We start from the raw sequence: 19719 nt of genomic DNA on the forward strand, positions 1-19719 counted from the left end.
TTTTATTTTGTCTTTCTAATTATTTAGAATCNTGTTTCCGAACACCTAAGTTGTTTTAAGATGAAGTTTATATTTTTTGAAGAAGTTTAAGCGCTTATTTCCGCACATAAATAATTACGTTATGTTGATGTAAGAAATGATTCCCATGACATATGTTCGACGTGAATAATATATGATATGATTGACATGCAAATGATGAATTGTCATAATGCACAACCGCGATATACTCATGGAAGTTATGATAAAATGATATGATATAAAGGAAAATGCTAGAGGGGTTCTTATACCTAATAATGAAATGAAAAATGTTGGGACCTCATGCATCATTATGTATTCATGCATCGGGGATACCCCTTTTCCTTTTACAATGGTACGAACGCATACGTTACGAAGCAGGAAAACGATCATTATATTTACCATAATAATGTTACGATAGTTTATATTTCTAACGCATATCCAACATCAACAGCTGTCAGAGAATGCTCGCCTGACGAGAAAATGGCTCAGAAGGTGCGCGAACCGACTGGTGGGTTCATACTCGCACGTGTGGCCGTGTGTAGAATAGTAAATATACATCCAATTACCCGCTTAGAATAGTCGCCATAGGAACATAGACTGGTATGATAGGTCCCATTCATGATTGTATGTGCTTGAATCCAACTCCGATAGGGGGTCACTCACTGAGTATTTCTTAAAATACTCAAGTCATGTAAAGGCACGGCTTCTCTGTACGACTGACAGTGACATCACAACCTAGGAGACAGTGGTTAATGTATATGGTAAATTTACAATTTAAATTTAGTAGACTATAGGTTAGTATAGGTTATTTTGCATTTCCATTTAGTAGCATATAGATTAGTATAGGGTGAAGTTTTGAATGAAATATTTCGACTTAAAATGTCTATGATATGTATACAATATTAACTTTAGGTGAAGTAGAAACACCACTTAACATTCACATTCCATGCAAAGTAAAACATAACATAGAAAAACATCATTTATTATCTTTCGTAAGGCATATATGATGGTGACGGGAATCAGCGATGGGGTCATGGAATATGTCAAGCCTATCTCGTAGGTTAGTCTACAGAATCTATAACCTAGAGCTCTGATACTAACAATAACAACCCTAGTTTTAAATTAAGCTAAAGTCACTATCATATGCACGACGTAACTTCGACTTCATAAAACAATGTCATGGACTTACATGTTTAAGAAAAGGGTCTTAGAAACAGTAAAAAATGAAATGTTAAAATAAACCCAAGTAAATTATAAAAATAACAATCACCTATATTAACCTAAGATCTGCGAAATTAAATGCAACTATCCTATGCATGTGTCATGGTCTTTATTTGTGATGTCGTCGTCAACCGTACAGGATGCCTTACCTTTACCTAAAATATAAAAGTAACATATGATTTGAGTATTTTACGAAATAGTCAGTAAGTAACTCCACTATTGGGGTCTGCAAAAACATGCAATCATGATTAGGGACCTACCATTTAAAACCATCATAGAAGTGATCTCTATTCCGGACAAATTAGATGTGTAGTACTTTCCTATACACACGACCCACACGTGTGAGCGTGGACCCACTAGGCGGCTCGCAAACTCTCTGGTCCCACCATAGTCAAGTTAGTTGGCTGTAGCCAGACTTCCAGAGGTACAGAAAACCCTCGAATATCATGCAAGACATGATGATGATTATCATCATCATAGTGTACGTGTCTGTACTTATCATCAAAAAATGGGAAGTAACGATGTAAATGAACACACAATATGCATGAGGTTTCTCTAATTTTCATCTTAAATCATTCATGTAACAAAACCTCAAGCATCCTTCACATGCTACTCGAGGTAACATGCATACATAAGCCTTCATACATTCATCATTATAACATCATTTAGGGGTTGTGTATTAGAAAAAAATTCATCATAATGCAACATGATATCTCTTACATGCATATCAACGTAATATGAGGTATCATCATATTATGTCATATCATTATCATACATCTTATGACATCATGTCATAATGCATCAGCATCTTATCGTATCATAGCATCATAGTACATCACATCATCACAACATCATAACATCATCATAATACATCATAATGTAATATCAACTCGCACCATCATCATAACACATCATAATATCATATCGAATCACATCATAGTATCATCATAACACGTCATAATATCATATAAACATACATGACACGTGCAAGGGCCACTAGGCACATGTCATCATACATAAAACAAGTTTTCTGATCGAGTCGATAGGAAAGTCACTTACTTGAACGGTCTTAGTCAATATTCTATTTAATACTCGAATAGGCTTGATTTCGTGCTTTGAAGTTCATTTCTACTATTGTCAAGGTGCTTCGTCCTATTAGAACATTCATCTAATTAACTTAGTAATTCTAATTTCCTCAATCGTTTAATTACTTTAGTAATTCTAATTTCCCAACTTAATTTAACTAGAATTGAGAAACGGGATGTTATACTAACCTTAAATCCTTTTGATAAGATCAAATTCAGCTTCGAGATGGTCAAAAACGTAAATGTCTATATCAAAACAGCTTTTCTCTCTTGCAGGTTTGTTGTGGTGGGACGGCTTAAGAGGAGTTATAAAGGCGTGTGGAAGAACGTTTCATTGCAAGATCCACGGCGCTCGTCGAAAATCTCACATTTTCGGCGAGTGTCGTTTCTGACTTTTTTTTATTTTTTATTTTTTTTTTATTTTTTATAATCTCGTTACAATTTCTAAATAAATAAATAAACATATGATTTTTTTATTTTATGTTTTTATATTATTGATTCAGCTGGTTAACTATAATATATATATATATATATATATATATATATATATATATATATATATATATATATATTGAGTCCACAATTTTAGGAGACCGTAATGTCATGTCTCCATCTGTGACAGCTAATTTACACATGCCATTTTCCACGCAATCATGATATTTTTGAATTTCATCCCTTTTTGTTTCCCCTTATTTTCATTTTATAAAATCATTTCAACCTCTTTTAATAAACCACGCCATTAGGTCGGAGTTTGAGTGTTCGTGAGTTGGTCAAGTCCGATTATGATATTTTTTTAGACCCGAGTCAATATTCGAATTCAATTATTCAGAGTGTTCGTGAGTTGGAAATGTTTTCACACTAGAAAACATGTTTTAAAGCCTTGAGAGGAAGCTTGAGAGGGGAAGCTCAAAGAGGACATACCGGCTAGCGGTGGACTTGGGCTGTTACATTCAACCTCAAAATAAACATAGAAGTCTCAAACAGCTAAACTTCAATCGTAACGACTCTTATATCAGTATTTAGATCAGGATTAGAAATTTAGATTCAGTACCTCGTCGCCTCAAGATTTTCTTACATCCATTGCGACATAGCCACGTTATTTAATCCTCGCTTCTAAGAGCGAAGATTATCCTCATAGACCAAAACACGAGTTATTTTAATATGTTTTATTCTCATTTACTCACGTGGTTCCTAGTAAAATTTCCCAAAGGTCACCTAATATATAATTGTTCGAAACACAATAAGCTTTAATTTCGGAGTTCTTATAATTGAGCTACTTGAAAAGAAAGTTTACCGTGATAATAGGGTGTGGAAACCCTTCTCTAATAGACACATTAAAATCATGAAGCTTACAACAATATATAATGGGTCAAAGTAGACAATATTCATTAGCAGTAGGTTTGAGTTATTATAAATATAGTGCAGTTCATTTATGTACTTTTTTACTACGGGTGTCCATGGTCCGGGTTGGGTTGGGTTAAGGGATTTTTTTGACCAAACCCAAAAGTTCGGGTTGGTTGAATTGGTAGCCCAACCCAACCCAAAACTTTTCACAACTGTTTTCGAGTTGGGTTGTCAATTTTTTTTCAAGTTTTATTAATCCACACTTTATAATTATTCCGATACAATCTTAGCTATAATATATTAAAAATTCATAGACAAACACAAATCAATCTATAATTATTCACACAAAAAAAAAAAAAAATAGTTAGACGTGGGTTTCCCTAGAGAGGCCAAAGTACCACTCTAGCAAACCCGTTAGACGTGGGTCTCCCTAGAGAGGCCAAAGTACCACTCTAGCAAATCCGTTAAACGTGGGTCTCCCTAGAGAGGCCAAAGTATCACTTTGGCAAACCCGTTAATAGAATGGGTTAAAGTTAGGCGTGGGTCTCGCTAGACCAGCAAAAGTACCACTCTCGCAAACCCATTAATAATGAAGGATTCTTACTATAATTTATATATTTTGATTTGTATCGGGTCAACCCAAGGGTTATAAAAAATGAACCCAACCCTACCCGAAATGTTAATCCAACCCAACCCAACCCTTATAGTTCGGATTTGGTTGGTCCGAGTTGTCGAGTTGAATGTACACCCCTATGTTTTACTCCGATGTCACGCTAACACCAGCCGAACATAAGGTTTTTGTTTTTTATTTTTGAAAATTATACTTATTTTCTTATAAATTTTTTTACCATCACTAGAAGATTATGAAATTATTAAAATAAATTAAAAAAAAACACAAAAATATCTTGTCAATTAAAAAAAAAAACACAAAAATATCTAAAAAAGAATTGAATTATGGAACATTTATGAGCTCGTTCGTGAAAAACGAGGTAATACAATATCATATTGTTCATATGATCCATATCCTTTGAGTAAACCATAATTTTCTCTCATTTCTTCTTATTTAATTGCCCTTTTCGTTACAATAAAACACATATTTTGATTTTCTTTCTGTTTGTTTCCCGAGAAAGTTATAAAGAAACCGGCAAGAATCGGAGCCCAGCTGCTTCCATGGATTCCGGTAGGTTTCAGCCGTTTGTCTCTCTCTCCGCCGCCTTGGCTCGCCCGGATTTCGCCGGAGATTCATAGTTCCGGTCATCGTGTTCTGTTCATTTTCCCGGAAAATCAAGGTTCTCTTCTATTTTTCATTACTGTTTTTTTTTTTTTTTTCTCTTAACGGTTTTAGATTGGTCGTTTTCTCATCTCACTTTCATTATGCTCGAGATTACACATTTGGGTTTGGTTGAATTTTGAAAATCATTTGGACCAACTTGAAATTTTGAATTAGTTGAGTTCGTAACTCGAGCAATTCGAATAGAGTTTACAAAAAATTTTGAATTAGTTGAGTTCGTAACTCGAGCAATTCGAATAGAGTTTACAATCTAACTCAACTTGAACTGTTAGACGAACACGACTCTCCACAATGGTATAATATTGTCCATCAATGGCTTTGTTTTGGTCTTTCCCAAAAGGCCTCACACTAATGGAATTAGCCGATGTGGGACTTTCATCATCCAAATCCAACACCTCCCCTCGAAGAAAGTACGCCTCCCCGTCTTAGTCATTTTAGTCGACTTTCATCATCCAAATCCAACACCTCCCCTCGAAGAAAGTACGCCTCCCCGTCTTAGTCATTTTAGTCATTTTTTTTACTGCCTTCAAGGAGGAGTCCTGAGGGGAAGGAGTCTTAGTCATTTTAGTCATTTTTTTTACTGCCTTCAAGGAGGAGTCCTGAGGGAAAGGAGTCTTAGTCATGCCTTCAAGGAGGAGTCCTGAGGGGAAGGAGTCTTAGTCATTTTAGAGGAGTCCTGAGGGGAAGGAGTCTTAGTCATGCCTTCAAGGAGGAGTCCTGAGGGGAAGGAGTCTTAGTCATTTTAGTCATTTTTTTTACTGCCTTCAAGGAGGAGTCCTTATTTGAGGATTTACCAATCTGTTGGCTTGACTAAGTCTAGGGCATGGCTCTGATACCATGTTAGACGAACATGACTCTCCACAATGGTATGGTATTGTCCGACTCTCGTGGCTTTGCTTTGGGCTTCCCCAAAATGTCTCACACCAATGGAGAGTATTCCTTCATTATAAACCCAAGATCATTCCCTAAATTAGCCGATGTGGGATCTCACAATCTGTGATTTCCCACATTGGTTGGGGGAGAAGATTTTTAAAACACATCTGCTATAGAGAGGTTTCCACACCTTTATAAGAAATGTTTCTTTTTCCTCTCTAATCGATATGGGATCTCACAATCTGTGATTTCCCACATTGGTTGGGGGAGAAGAACAAACCCGTTTTAAAACCTTGAGAGAAAGCTCAAAAGAGAAAGCCCAAAGAGGACAATATCTGCTAGCGGTGGATCTGGGCGTTACACAATCCACCCCCTTCGAGGCCCAATGTCCTCGCTGGCACTCGTTCCACTCTCCAATCAATGTGAGATTTCACAATCCACCTCCCTTCGCGTCCTCACTAGCACACCGCCCAGTGTTCAACCCTCTTCGAGACTCATCATCCTTGCTAGCACATCACTCGGTGTCTAGCTCTGATACCATTTGTAACAGTCCAAGCCCACTGCAAGTAATATTATCCTCTTTGGACTTTTCCTTCCAAACTTTCGGAGAGGTTTCCACACCTTTATAAGAAATGTTTCGTTCCCCTCTCCAACCGATGTAGGATCTCACAACCCTTATTAGGTTAGTAGAATCCTATTGACAATTTGTGGTAGAATTCTATTGGATTAGTAACGTGCTCCAAAAATGAGGTGTCATCGAGATTGTGCTAGACGGATAGATGACCGTTTAATGGAAGGCTCTACGGTCTAATTTGTTCGAGAAAACGATAGACAAGAGGTACATCGTCCCTGTCATTGTATTTGGTTCAAAATTTAAAATTTGAGACAGCAAACCTTTTGAGTCAGATTCTGTCATATACTCTCCAACATCATTCCTTTTGGTTCTGAATACATGACGTTGTACAAACAAAAACCAAACAAAATAATGAATGTTTGTTTATTTCCACTTGCATTATCCAAATCTTTTATTAGATTCTATCTGATCTGTTCCAAATTTTCATTGAATAGAGCTCGGGGGAAGAACGACAAGTACAAGAAACCGACCATACCTCGAAAAGGCGATGGAGCACTTGTTCATGAAGCTCAAGAACTGGAAGAACTCTGAAAATGCTTCTGCTGCTGAAGCAATGGCAAAGTCTGCAAAGAAGAAGGATTTGATCATTCGTGGCTCCGGGAGTATACATATCGACGGTTCGAGCAACTTCGTCTCGAGTTTCTCGAAACGGGGTGAGAAGGGTATCAATCAGGACTGCTGCATTGTGTGGGAGGTATGCAAATATAGCTTAAAAACATGAACTTTTGTTCATAATGGTTATTGTAACGAATATCCACCGCTAGCCGATATTGTCCTCTTTGGGCGTTCCCTTAAGGGGCTTTAAAACGCGTCTGCTGGGGGAAGGTTTCCACACCCTTATAAATGGTGGTTTGTTCTCCTCAAGGGGCTAGCGCCCTCGCTGGCACTCTTTCCCCCTCAAGGGGCTTTAAAACACGTCTGCTAGGGGAAGGTTTCCACACCCTTATAAATGGTGGTTTGTTCTCCTCCCCAACCAATGTGGAACATCACAATCCACCCCCCTTCGGGGCCCAGCGCCCTCGCTGGGGCTTTAAAACACGTCTGCTAGGGGAAGGTTTCCACACCCTTATAAATGGTGGTTTGTTCTCCTCCCCAACCAATGTGGAACATCACAATCCACCCCCCTTCGGGGCCCAGCGCCCTCGCTGGGGCTTTAAAACACGTCTGCTAGGGGAAGGTTTCCACACCCTTATAAATGGTGGTTTGTTCTCCTCCCCAACCAATGTGGAACATCACAATCCACCCCCCTTCGGGGCCCAGCGCCCTCGCTGGGGCTTTAAAACACGTCTGCTAGGGGAAGGTTTCCACACCCTTATAAATGGTGGTTTGTTCTCCTCCCCAACCAATGTGGAACATCACAATCCACCCCCCTTCGGGGCCCAGCGCCCTCGCTGGGACTCTTTCCTTCCTCCAATCGATGTGGAACCACCCCCAAATCCACCCCCTTTGGGGCCCAGCGTTCTTACTGGCACACCGCCTTGTGTCTACCCCCTTCGGGGAACAGCGAGAAGGCTGGCACATTGTCCGGTGTCTGGCTCTGATACCATTTGTAACGACCCAGATCCACCACTAGCAGATATTGTCCTCCTTGGGCTTTCCCTTTCGGGTTTTCCCTTTCGAGCTTCCCCTCAAAGCTTTAAAACGCGTCTACTAGGGCAAGGTTTCCACACCCTTATAAATGATGTTTTGTTCTCCTCCCCAACCAATATGGGATGACAGTTATTGACAAATGGCTTTGATTATGGCTTTGATTATAGGAATTTGGATGTCAAAAGGATATGATGTTTTGTGGTGTTTTTGATGGGCATGGACCATGGGGCCATTTTGTTGCAAAGAAGGTTAGAGAATCAATGCCAATAGCTTTGCTCTACAATTGGCAAGAAGCACTTGTTCAAGCTTCTCCTCACTCACATTTGGAACTCAACTTAGCCAAAACACATCTAAAGTTCAATTTATGGGAGCATTCTTATATACAAGCTTGTGCTATGGTGGATCGAGAGCTCGAACGACACCGTAAAATCGACACGTTTCATAGTGGAACGACGGCCCTTTCCATCGTTCGACAAGTAATGTTATAGTTGTTATGTTACTCTCTTTTATATGTGTGAGATCTCACATCTGTTGGAGAAGGGAACAAAACATTTTTTATAAGGGTGTGGAAACCTCTCCCTAATAGTCGCGGTTTAAAAAAAATCGTGAGGTTGATGGTGATGTGTAACGGGCCGAAGCAGACAATATCTGTTAACGGTGGGCTTGGGCTGTTACAAATTGTATCAAAGCCAGACACTGGGCGGTGTGCTAGCGAGAATGCTGGCCTCTCAAGGAGGGTGGATTATGGAATCCCACCTCAGTTGGAGAGGAGAATGAAGCATTCTTTATAAGGGTGTGGAAACCTTTCCCTAGCAAATGGATTTTAAAAAAACCGTGAGGCTGACGGTGGTACGTAACGAGCTAAAGCGGACAATATTTGTTAGGGGTGAGCTTGGGCTGTTACAAATTGTATCAGAGTCAGACACGGGGCGATGTGCCAGCGAGGACGTTGGGCCTCCAAGGAGGGTAGATTGTGAGATCCCACATCGATTGAACAACGAGGACGTTGGGCCTCCAAGGAGGGTAGATTGTGAGATCCCACATAGGTTGGACAACGAGAACGTTGGGCCTCCAAGGAGGGTAGATTGTGAGATCTCATATAGGTTGGACAATGAGGACGTTGGGCCTCCAAGGAGGGTAGAACTGTGAGATCACACATTGGTTGGACAGCGAGGATGTTGGGCCTCCAAAGAGGCTAGATTGTGAGATCCCACATCGGTTGGATAACGAGGACGTTGGGCCTCCAAGGAAGGTAGATTGTGAGATCCCACATCGATTGGACAACGAGGACGTTGGGCCTCCAAGGAGGGTAGATTGTGAGATCCCACCTCGGTTAGGGAGAGGAACAAAACATTCCTTATAAAGATGTGGAAACCTCTCACTAACAAACCCATTTTAAAATTATGAGGAAGACAGCGATAAGCAATGGGCCAAAGCGAACAATGTCCGCTATATGTGGACTTGGACTGTTACAATATGATTTCTAGTGCTCGTTTTCTTTATCAAGCTTTTTATATGAACTTGTGATTTATCAGGGTGACACAATTATCATTGCAAACCTCGGTGACTCCCGGGCCGTGTTGGCTACAACTTCTAACGATGGAAACTCGATGCCGACACCAATTCAGCTCACTATCGATTTCAAGCCGAATCTACCTCGTTCGTTCCTCTCTTTGTATATAAACGAGTATTGAAAAGGGAAAGCAAAAAGCTCTAACATGTTTGTTATTTGTTATGCGTAGAGGAGGCCGAGAGGATAGCACAATGCAACGGGCGGGTTTTCTGCTTGCAAGATGAACCCGGGACGCACCGTATTTGGTTGCCGAATGGGGAAACGCCGGGGCTGTCATTGTCGAGATCGTTCGGAGATTTTTGTGTTAAGCATTTTGGTCTCATTTCTATGCCTGATGTAACACAAAGAAGTGTAACCAACCAAGACTTGTTTGTTGTACTTGCAACAGATGGGGTAAGGCTCTTCACACTTGTTTTTCTCAGCTAAATGCATGAGTGTGGTATCAAATGCTTCATCTATGTGTATCAGATTTGGGACGTGGTGTCGAATCAAGAGGCGGTACAAATCGTACATTCGACCGTCAATAGAGAAAAATCAGCTCGACATCTGGTCGATTATGCTACCGGTGCATGGAAGCGGAGGAGGCCGGGAATTGCAGCGGACGACATGTCGGTTGTCGTCCTCTTTCTCCATTCTTCACCTTTGCATCATCAACCTCTTGCTCTTATGTAGCTTTACGAGCTTTAATCGTACCACATGACATGGTGAACAAAACCATGTCGTAGATTCACGTTACATTGATAAGTATAAGAGCAATATCTTATCTTGGGTATGGGTCGTTACAAATGGTATAGGAGCAATAATTTTTTTAGCAAGATGTAGTGAATAGACGAACCTATGCGGAAGCTAGTGGCATGTGACACTCAAGTAAAGAACAGGTACATGAATGAACCGAGACCACATTATATGTTCAGTGACTTGACCTCCTGAGAATTTTTCTAAGATGCATGTGAGTGAGAATAAAACATGCTGGAACGGCTCATAAAATAAAGAGTTTTATTCGTTTATTTATATTGAATGGATCTTGAACTTTATCTTGCTCCTAAAACTTCCCTAATTGGGTCATCAACTTTGTCTCTAGACCCATTTCTTGATCCTGGTAGCCTAACTCGAGTTTAACTCAAGACTACTCATTAGTAAACCTTTAACTTACCTTCTCTAATCGGGTTTTATCTAGTTTACCATGTCCATTGACACTACGGAGTGTAATGTACCACTTAGATATAAAGGAGTTTCTAGGGCATCTTGACTGACTAATAGTTATTTGCACTAACATAATACATCGAGCTTGTAACGACCCTAAATTTCCACATATCTAGAGTCGCCACTAACGTCTCATGCTCATCTATAAAGCGGAAATATAACTCTTACATGAACATCATTTATAATGTAAACTTCAAAAACGTTTAAAACAACTTCTTCTCTGAAAAACACAGCCATGGTCTTACGTGTTTAAATACAAAATACTAAAATTTAGAGAAAATAAAAACAAATACAAAATAATTTAAAACAATGGAATGCAAAACAACATATTCTAACTTAAAACTAAGAATTTAAATATGAGTCTACCCTATGCACGTGCCACAGTCTTTGCTCGCGATGCCGCCGTCCTCTGTACAAGTGCACCTTGCCTTTACCTGAAAAATGATGTGGCACACGGCTTGAGTATTTCAAAGAATAGTCAATAAGTGGCCCCACTATAGGGGCCATGCAAATACAAACCCATGCAATCATGATTTAGGGACCTATCTCTAATCATCTTACGGGTGGCCTCCAGTCTCGGACAAATTAGATGTGTAGTACTTCCCTACACACGACTCACACGTGCGAGTGTGAATCCCCAGGGCGCTCGCACACCTCCTGGACCCTCTGTCAAGTTAATCTGTAGCGACGTCCGGAGGTCAGCGGAACCCCANAATTTTTCTAAGATGCATGTGAGTGAGAATAAAACATGCTGGAACGGCTCATAAAATAAAGAGTTTTATTCGTTTATTTATATTGAATGGATCTTGAACTTTATCTTGCTCCTAAAACTTCCCTAATTGGGTCATCAACTTTGTCTCTAGACCCATTTCTTGATCCTGGTAGCCTAACTCGAGTTTAACTCAAGACTACTCATTAGTAAACCTTTAACTTACCTTCTCTAATCGGGTTTTATCTAGTTTACCATGTCCATTGACACTACGGAGTGTAATGTACCACTTAGATATAAAGGAGTTTCTAGGGCATCTTGACTGACTAATAGTTATTTGCACTAACATAATACATCGAGCTTGTAACGACCCTAAATTTCCACATATCTAGAGTCGCCACTAACGTCTCATGCTCATCTATAAAGCGGAAATATAACTCTTACATGAACATCATTTATAATGTAAACTTCAAAAACGTTTAAAACAACTTCTTCTCTGAAAAACACAGCCATGGTCTTACGTGTTTAAATACAAAATACTAAAATTTAGAGAAAATAAAAACAAATACAAAATAATTTAAAACAATGGAATGCAAAACAACATATTCTAACTTAAAACTAAGAATTTAAATATGAGTCTACCCTATGCACGTGCCACAGTCTTTGCTCGCGATGCCGCCGTCCTCTGTACAAGTGCACCTTGCCTTTACCTGAAAAATGATGTGGCACACGGCTTGAGTATTTCAAAGAATAGTCAATAAGTGGCCCCACTATAGGGGCCATGCAAATACAAACCCATGCAATCATGATTTAGGGACCTATCTCTAATCATCTTACGGGTGGCCTCCAGTCTCGGACAAATTAGATGTGTAGTACTTCCCTACACACGACTCACACGTGCGAGTGTGAATCCCCAGGGCGCTCGCACACCTCCTGGACCCTCTGTCAAGTTAATCTGTAGCGACGTCCGGAGGTCAGCGGAACCCCATATCATGCGCCTCATGAACACCCTCATATGTGTGCTTTCGCACCTGTGCGCATTCGCGCTCATCATACGGTGCGCATCCGCACTCGTCATCTCTAGGGGAAGTAGCCCTATGCTTATGAACATACAATATGCATGAGGTCTCTCTAAATCCATCCTAATGTCTTTTCTGACACAATCCTCTAGTCTCATCTCAGTAACACATACTCGTGGATATTTATATTAATATCATTTTCACACTCTTAGGGTTGTGTCCTATGTCGATCTAACGACATGATGCAATATGGCACTCATCATCATATAGCATGCTCAATATGGAAAACATCATCATATTAAGGTAAACGTCACGCAATCATCATACTCATCATATTGCCACAAAGTGCATCAAACATATCAAGTACGACATTCATCAAAATATATATATATATATATATATATATATATATATATATATACTGAGCACATCGTCAAGTATCGTAACCCACACATCATCATGACTCATACATCATCATAACTCATATACCGCATGGTACGACATAGTTCATACATCATCGTAACTCATACAATTTTTAGCCTATCCTATAGTAAGACCACTTACCTGATTAGCTTAAACTGTTATCACCAATTTATCAAGTTCGGTTATCCATGCCAACCTATATGAACCATGACATCAATTTCAATTTCAATTCTCTCAATTTTACAATGGTCCCTGTGTTAAACTTCATGCCAACCTATATGAACCATGACATCAATTTTAATTACAATGCTAATTAAAATCTAAATAACTTGGTAATGGAAGGGGAGATTTTGATTCTATTTAATTGGATAAAGGATTTTGATTTTCCTTTTCTTTCCTAAAAATTTCAGAAGGATTTTCCTTATTTTTTAATTACGTACTTTTGGCCATTTTCAACAAGTTTGATTTTTTATAAGATATCTTAAATATAAATAATGGAAAGAGAGATATAAGATAACTTTTCTATGGGTTTCAAAAAATAAAAGAAAAGGAGATCTAACTTACGGTCTATCTCTTTCCATCCCTGTCAAATCTGCTTGAAGTGAAGTCATCTCCCATTTTTTCTCTACCAAAATCTGTCATTTTTTTTTTCCAGATCATTTTGCGAGTAGGTGTTGGAGAGATATTCGGGAAGGATGAGAGAGAGTCGATAAATTTTTTTAAAAACTATTATTATTATTTGTGGGTCGTTACAGAGCTCGTATATGAGTCCCGCTCTCGATCAAATACGACTCATCTACTAGACTCTCTAGCAGCTTGATATAGTATAAAGCGCGACGATTAGGCATACTCGAGGCCCTAAGCCCTCTAATAGCCTATGATTCACCTTTCCTAGGTCATTGAGCCACATTTAGGATTAGTTATAGTTGTGTGGGTTGACTAATACTTTATAGGGACGGGTAGAGCGCAAACCCTAATCATGAACTTACTTCATCTAGTGAGAGTCTACTTAGTATATAGGAATGCAACGTCATTCACTTATGGCTCGTGACAATAGAGGGTACTAGTGCAGGAGCACCCGTTGCACTTACTATATAATATGTCTTGGACCATCAAGAACCCGAAATGGAATAGGGATAGGGAGCTTGTTAGGTATCACTAGGAGAGCTTCCAACTACCACTCAGTAGTAAGCACCTATAGAGTTGTGGAAAGAATGAGAGATTACCAATAGAGAGCGACAGCTCCTCAATGCATTTTAGACCTATCTTAGAGCCCGTGATAGATGATGATACTGGTGTATGATACTGGTCGTAGGCAGGAGCGTGTGGAGTTGTGTGTTACGGTCGTAAATTTTTAATGGTGCAGCGTCGTGATCTTGACACACTCACGACAAACCTTGAGGGGAACCTAAGCCACATATTCATTTTTTGTCCGTCTTTATGGCTTTGTTGGACTTTAGGTGAGGCTTATATTTCGCCAACCGAACACAAATTATTTTGAATCCAAGCTTGTTCGGTCACACACGTTGCCTGCGCGTGCATGTTCAATTTTCTGCGACCTAAGCCATATATTCATTGTTTGTCCGTCTTTATGGCGTCGTTGAATTTTAGGTGAGGCTTATCTTTCGCCAACCGAACACAAATTATTTTGAATCCAAGCTTGTTCGGTCACACACGTTGCCTGCGCGTGCATGTTCAATTTTCTGCGACCCAACCGACTTGCCTCTATACTAGGCCAAGTCATTTGGCTTGACCTTGCCTCTACTCGGGGCCAAGGTCTCTCATGTGCAACGTCGCATCTCATCATGTCTTCTTGATTCTCAATTAACACAATCATCATGTCTTGATGTCATCCCAAGTCTTGGGATGTCATCGACCATTATAGTTCGCTCGGTCTAACTCATCGAGAATAGGCCCATGTGCGTCCATAACATTGGAACATCCCGAACATTCATCCATATGGGTTCTATCGAGGCATTGGACCTTCCCGTGTCCATGCTAGTTCATTTACAGAATCTATTTAGATAGTGGGTGCACAATTCGACCTTCGAGTAGGGGCGCAATGTTGGCACATTGTACCATCCGACACTGTCCTTGAAAGACCCATTTTAAAGAAAGTCACTCGAGACATTTGTCTCGTAACACTCGACCTCACTGTTTTTAACCATTTTTGAAAGTTTATTAATTAAAAAAATAAAATACAAAGTTTTAGTTATTATTATTATTATTATTATTATTAATTTAGGCTTATTTATTCAATAGCCTCGCATTTTGAATCGACACGTAGTGGGCCCATTTATTCGATGCCCAAACTCGATGAATACTCATGAACCCTAATTCATTATAATCTTGCTTCTCCTCCTCCTCTTTGCCGTTGATTATCTCCGCTTCTTTATCGGTAAAACTTCAATTTCTTGAAATTCTCATTACTTCATTTATGCAATCTTGTTCTTTGGGATTTTATATCAGCGAAACAACGCTGAAATCCAATATTACGATCATAGGGGTCCACGGATTGTCAGTCGTTATGTTCGATATTGTTCGCCTTACAATTTCTATACGTTTTTGTAACTTGTGTGTGTCATGCCTTTTATTGTCGATTTATAGAATGAATTTGGAATTATTATGCTAGCGAGAAAACAGTTTTTGATTGTTTAGAGATCGAGTTTGTCGGCCATTAATCTGAATATTGTGGAGCTGATGCGCTGTTTGTCATTTGTGTATTATTTGAAGTCTGGAATTATCGGTGTAGGGAGTGAAGTACTATTGATTTAGGATGTATATACTTCCTCACTGCAGTTTTCTTTGTTTTTGTTTTTGTTTTTGTTTTGTTAATTTGAGTGGAACAAATAGAACAGTTCTATGAGTAGAATAAAGTGACTCAATTCGACTGTATGAATCCTTAATTTTGTAAGGTACATACTAGTTCTGAGTTTATTGCTCGATTGGTAATTTCCGATATCTTTCAGTTCTTTTCTTCATAAACAGTGTTTCTGAATCAATGATTTTGGCGTGCAGTTTACAAATTTTAACTATATCATCGTTCATTTGATTATCATCGTTCAGTTTACGAATTTCCCTTTTTCAGTCTGGACTTCAATGTTGAATTATTCATTCTCTTTATGTTTTTTCATTTGGTTTATGTATTGATGGTGGTTCTTCCTTTATCAGGCAATTTGTCGCGGTTGTTGGTCGAATCCAGAATTTCGAAGATGGTAACTATTTCTTCTTTGAAGTGATATTCATGTGTTCCTTCTGATGATGTATTTAATTACATATTCAATTTAGTTTTGTTTTGGGAGATTGTGTTTTATGATGTGAGTTTTCTTTAATGTTTGCAGCCGTCTCACAAGACCTTCATAATCAAGAAGAAGTTGGCCAAGAAGATGAGACAGAACAGGCCTATTCCTCACTGGATACGGTTGAGGACTGACAACACCATCAGGTCTTTAGCTCTTTTCTTCCTTTTTTTTCATATTATCTCATTTCTGTTCTTCTCAGTTTTGAATTTAACATCATATGTTGATGTATACTTCAGGTACAATGCTAAGCGAAGGCACTGGCGCCGCACGAAGCTCGGATTTTGAGGTGTTTCTCTTGTGATTTGCTCTTCATCCTGTTTGGAATCTTTTTTTAACTGTTATGTTAGTTGTGGAGAAGACAAAGGATATAGAGCTAGAGTTTTGAACTTTTTCCTCTTAATTTAAGAACTTATTGAAGAGAAACTCACGTTAATCTTTAGATTTACTTCACTGTTCAATTTATATCTCCAGTAATTTCAATTATCAAGTTAATTTCAGTGTTGGTGCTTTTTCTTCTTACCTTAGTGTGGAGTTTTATTCTGGTCTGAATTGTTCAATGATTCATGTGGATGATACGAGTTTGGTGTCCTCATATCTATTTTTAAAAAAATCTGATTCATTTACCTACTTGTCTGGGTGCATTAGTTTGCATAGTTTGCATATTTGACGTGAGATCCCATATCGATTAGAGAGAGGAATAAGTGTCAATGAGGACGTTAGGTCCTGAATGGGGGTGGATTGTGAGATCCCACATCGATTGAGGAGGAGAACGAAACATTCTTTATAAGGGTGTGAAAACCTCTCCCTAGCAGATGCGTTTTAAATACCTTGAGAGAAAGCCCAAAAGGGAAAGCTCATAGAGGACAGTATCTGCTAGCGGTGGGCTTGGGATCGTGTATGGAAGGAATTCCCCACTCGACAAGTTTGGTCTTTCCCCAATCGTGTATGGAAGGAATTCCCCACTCGACAAGTTTGGTCTTTCCCCAATCGTGTATGGAAGGAATTCCCCACTCGACAAGTTTGGTCTTTCCCCAATCGTGTATGGAAGGAATTCCCCACTTAACGTGCCAAATTTTTTATGATTAAACCAATCTGTCTTGGGAGGAATTTCTCTTGCATCTGATCCACTATTCGTGTTTGCCTCTTGATTAATCTTTTTCTATTCATCTTAGATCAATTTCCATATTGAGATGCCCTTGAGCTATAGCCTGAAGGGGTGCCAAAAATAAGAAAAAAAGGTCTCCACCAGTCGCCAATAGTCTCTCTTTTGAGGAGAGTGGCATGGCTAAACATCATCTTAGAAGCGAAGTAGTTTTTCAAATAGAGTTCGTGCGACTCTCGAGTCCGAGTTTACCGTGTTGGAATAAATAGGAAATGGAATGACGGGAAAGAGGATTTGAGAGGAAATGGGAATGGGTTTCATTTTGAAACCCATGTTTGGTAGTGTCGAAGATTTCGGCAATTAATTGAAAAATGGAATTAGAGAATAAAATCTAGGAGTTAAAATTTGAGTTTGAAAACTCAATGATTGAATTTTACGACGAGTTTGATACTGCATTCTCATCGAGATTTAGAGATTACAAAAGTGGTATAAGTTTGAGGAGTTTTATGTGTATAAAAATGGTGCACATAGAATTTGTGTATGAAAATGTTGTACATCTCGAGTGTAATATAGAACTGGAGCTGTATGAAAATGTTGTACATCTCGAGTGTAATATAGAACTAGAGCTGTATGAAGATGTTGTACATCTCGAGTGTAATATAGAACTGGATCTCGAGTGTAATATAGAACTTGATCTCGAGACCATAATTTTAAGAATGAAACAACCCAATAATGGTTGCTATATAGACCATGGTAGGATTTGCTCCTATCTGTCCTAGCCTTTCTAACTTCTCTCCTTCAATCCTTCTGGAACTCCCTGGTTGGTTACCTCCTCTCTGTCTTAGCTTAGCCTTTCTAGCTTTGTTTGTTTTATTCCCTGATTGAACTCTGACGGACCATTAATTAAAAAATGGACGTTTTCCTGAGATTTTTGTCCATTTTGGAGGTAATTACATTGCAAGGAAAGAGATTGAACTCCTACCCCTATCCCACTAATAGCCTTTACAAGAAGAATTATCCTGTACAGTAAGAAAAGAAGAAGAAACGAAAAACTTGAACCTCGGCGACTGAGTCACTTTCTACCCGGTTTTTACTTTTAATGTTTTAGTTAAGAAATGAGTATACTTTAATTAAGTTTAAGTTTGATATTCTGTACTTTTATTAAGGGTGTGGAAATTTCTCCCTAGTAAACGTGTTTTAAAATCTTGAGGCTGATGGTGATATGTAACGGGTAAAAGCGGACAATATTTGCTAGCGAGGACGTTGGGTTCCCAAGAGGGGTGGATTATGAGATCCCGCATTGGTTGGAGAGGAGAACGAAACATTTCTTATAAGAGTGTGGAAACTCCTCCTTAGTAGAGCGAGGACGCTAGGTTCCCAAGGTAAGTGGATAGCGAGATCCCATTAGTAGAGCGAAGATGCTAGGTTCTCAAAGGAGGTTTAAAGATCTAATGAATGAGAGACAAACTCATCAAGTGAATACTCTATGACAATAATTACGACAATTATAGCAACGACGATGATCATCACTAGAAAAAAGCCTAACAAAGCCATATAAATCAACGAATTTGGATGACTCCCTTGATAGCAACACTTTAGAGACTTCAAAACCTTCTAAGCCTTAGCTCAATATCGTTTGTAGTTCGTACGTGCCTCTAGAAGTTGAATCACCGACAATGTACTCTATAACTTGTAACGTAAGGTTACCTTAGTTACGTAGGAGAGTGTCGAACAAAATCTTGCACACATTTTCCTTATGAAAGTTCATTCACTCGAACTAGATTCGTATGATAATCTATGCTATCTTAGAAATTGATGCAACCAATTTGGCATCTCTTCCCGAGTTCGTGGATGAATATTTTTGAAATGTGGGAAAGTTAAATGAGTTTCGATCCTAACAAACCTCAACAAGTAGGGATTACAATCTTTGGAAGCTCAAACGTAACTCAGACTCATCTCGAAGTAGTCATTTGTTTACATATGAGTGTGACGTAACTGTAGCGGTGCATTTGTTTACTTATCGATGTGATGAAACATAACCATCTTAACAATTGAGATGTATCGTGTAAAGGCACTTCTAACGGTTCGGTGATTGAAAAGTTGTAGCTCATATTATTTACGTAAAATTTAAACATATACACAACTTTTTTTTACTAAAAAATACGATATTATAAAAGTTATACACATGTAGGGGGTGTACACGAGTTGAGCTCGGGAAATCTTTTGGAACAAACTAAATTTAGGGTTGGTTTGGTTGGTGACCCTAACAATCCGAATAAAATTCACAACCCAACCCAGGGTTGGTTTGGTTGGTGACCCTAACAATCCGAAT

At 39.0% G+C, this 19719-nt stretch overlaps 2 protein-coding genes across 2 annotated transcripts; both read left to right on the top strand.

Annotated features, from left to right (window-relative positions):
• Positions 1 to 4914: 4914 nt before the first annotated feature.
• On the top strand, positions 4915 to 10599 carry LOC111780580 (probable protein phosphatase 2C 73). Its single transcript, XM_023661012.1, has 6 exons — positions 4915 to 4957; positions 6901 to 7160; positions 8224 to 8532; positions 9592 to 9715; positions 9799 to 10022; positions 10098 to 10599. Exons 2-6 carry the CDS (start codon positions 6954 to 6956, stop codon positions 10299 to 10301), a joined length of 1068 nt encoding a protein of 355 aa, XP_023516780.1. The 5' UTR covers positions 4915 to 4957; positions 6901 to 6953; the 3' UTR covers positions 10302 to 10599.
• A 4661-nt stretch (positions 10600 to 15260) lies between these two features.
• On the top strand, positions 15261 to 16782 carry LOC111780299 (60S ribosomal protein L39-1). Its single transcript, XM_023660663.1, has 4 exons — positions 15261 to 15381; positions 16155 to 16198; positions 16325 to 16428; positions 16522 to 16782. Exons 2-4 carry the CDS (start codon positions 16196 to 16198, stop codon positions 16568 to 16570), a joined length of 156 nt encoding a protein of 51 aa, XP_023516431.1. The 5' UTR covers positions 15261 to 15381; positions 16155 to 16195; the 3' UTR covers positions 16571 to 16782.
• The last annotated feature ends 2937 nt before the right edge of the window (positions 16783 to 19719 follow it).

The sequence above is a fragment of the Cucurbita pepo genome, chromosome LG18 (assembly GCF_002806865.2).
Source record: "Cucurbita pepo subsp. pepo cultivar mu-cu-16 chromosome LG18, ASM280686v2, whole genome shotgun sequence".
NCBI classification, from domain to species: Eukaryota; Viridiplantae; Streptophyta; class Magnoliopsida; order Cucurbitales; family Cucurbitaceae; genus Cucurbita; species Cucurbita pepo.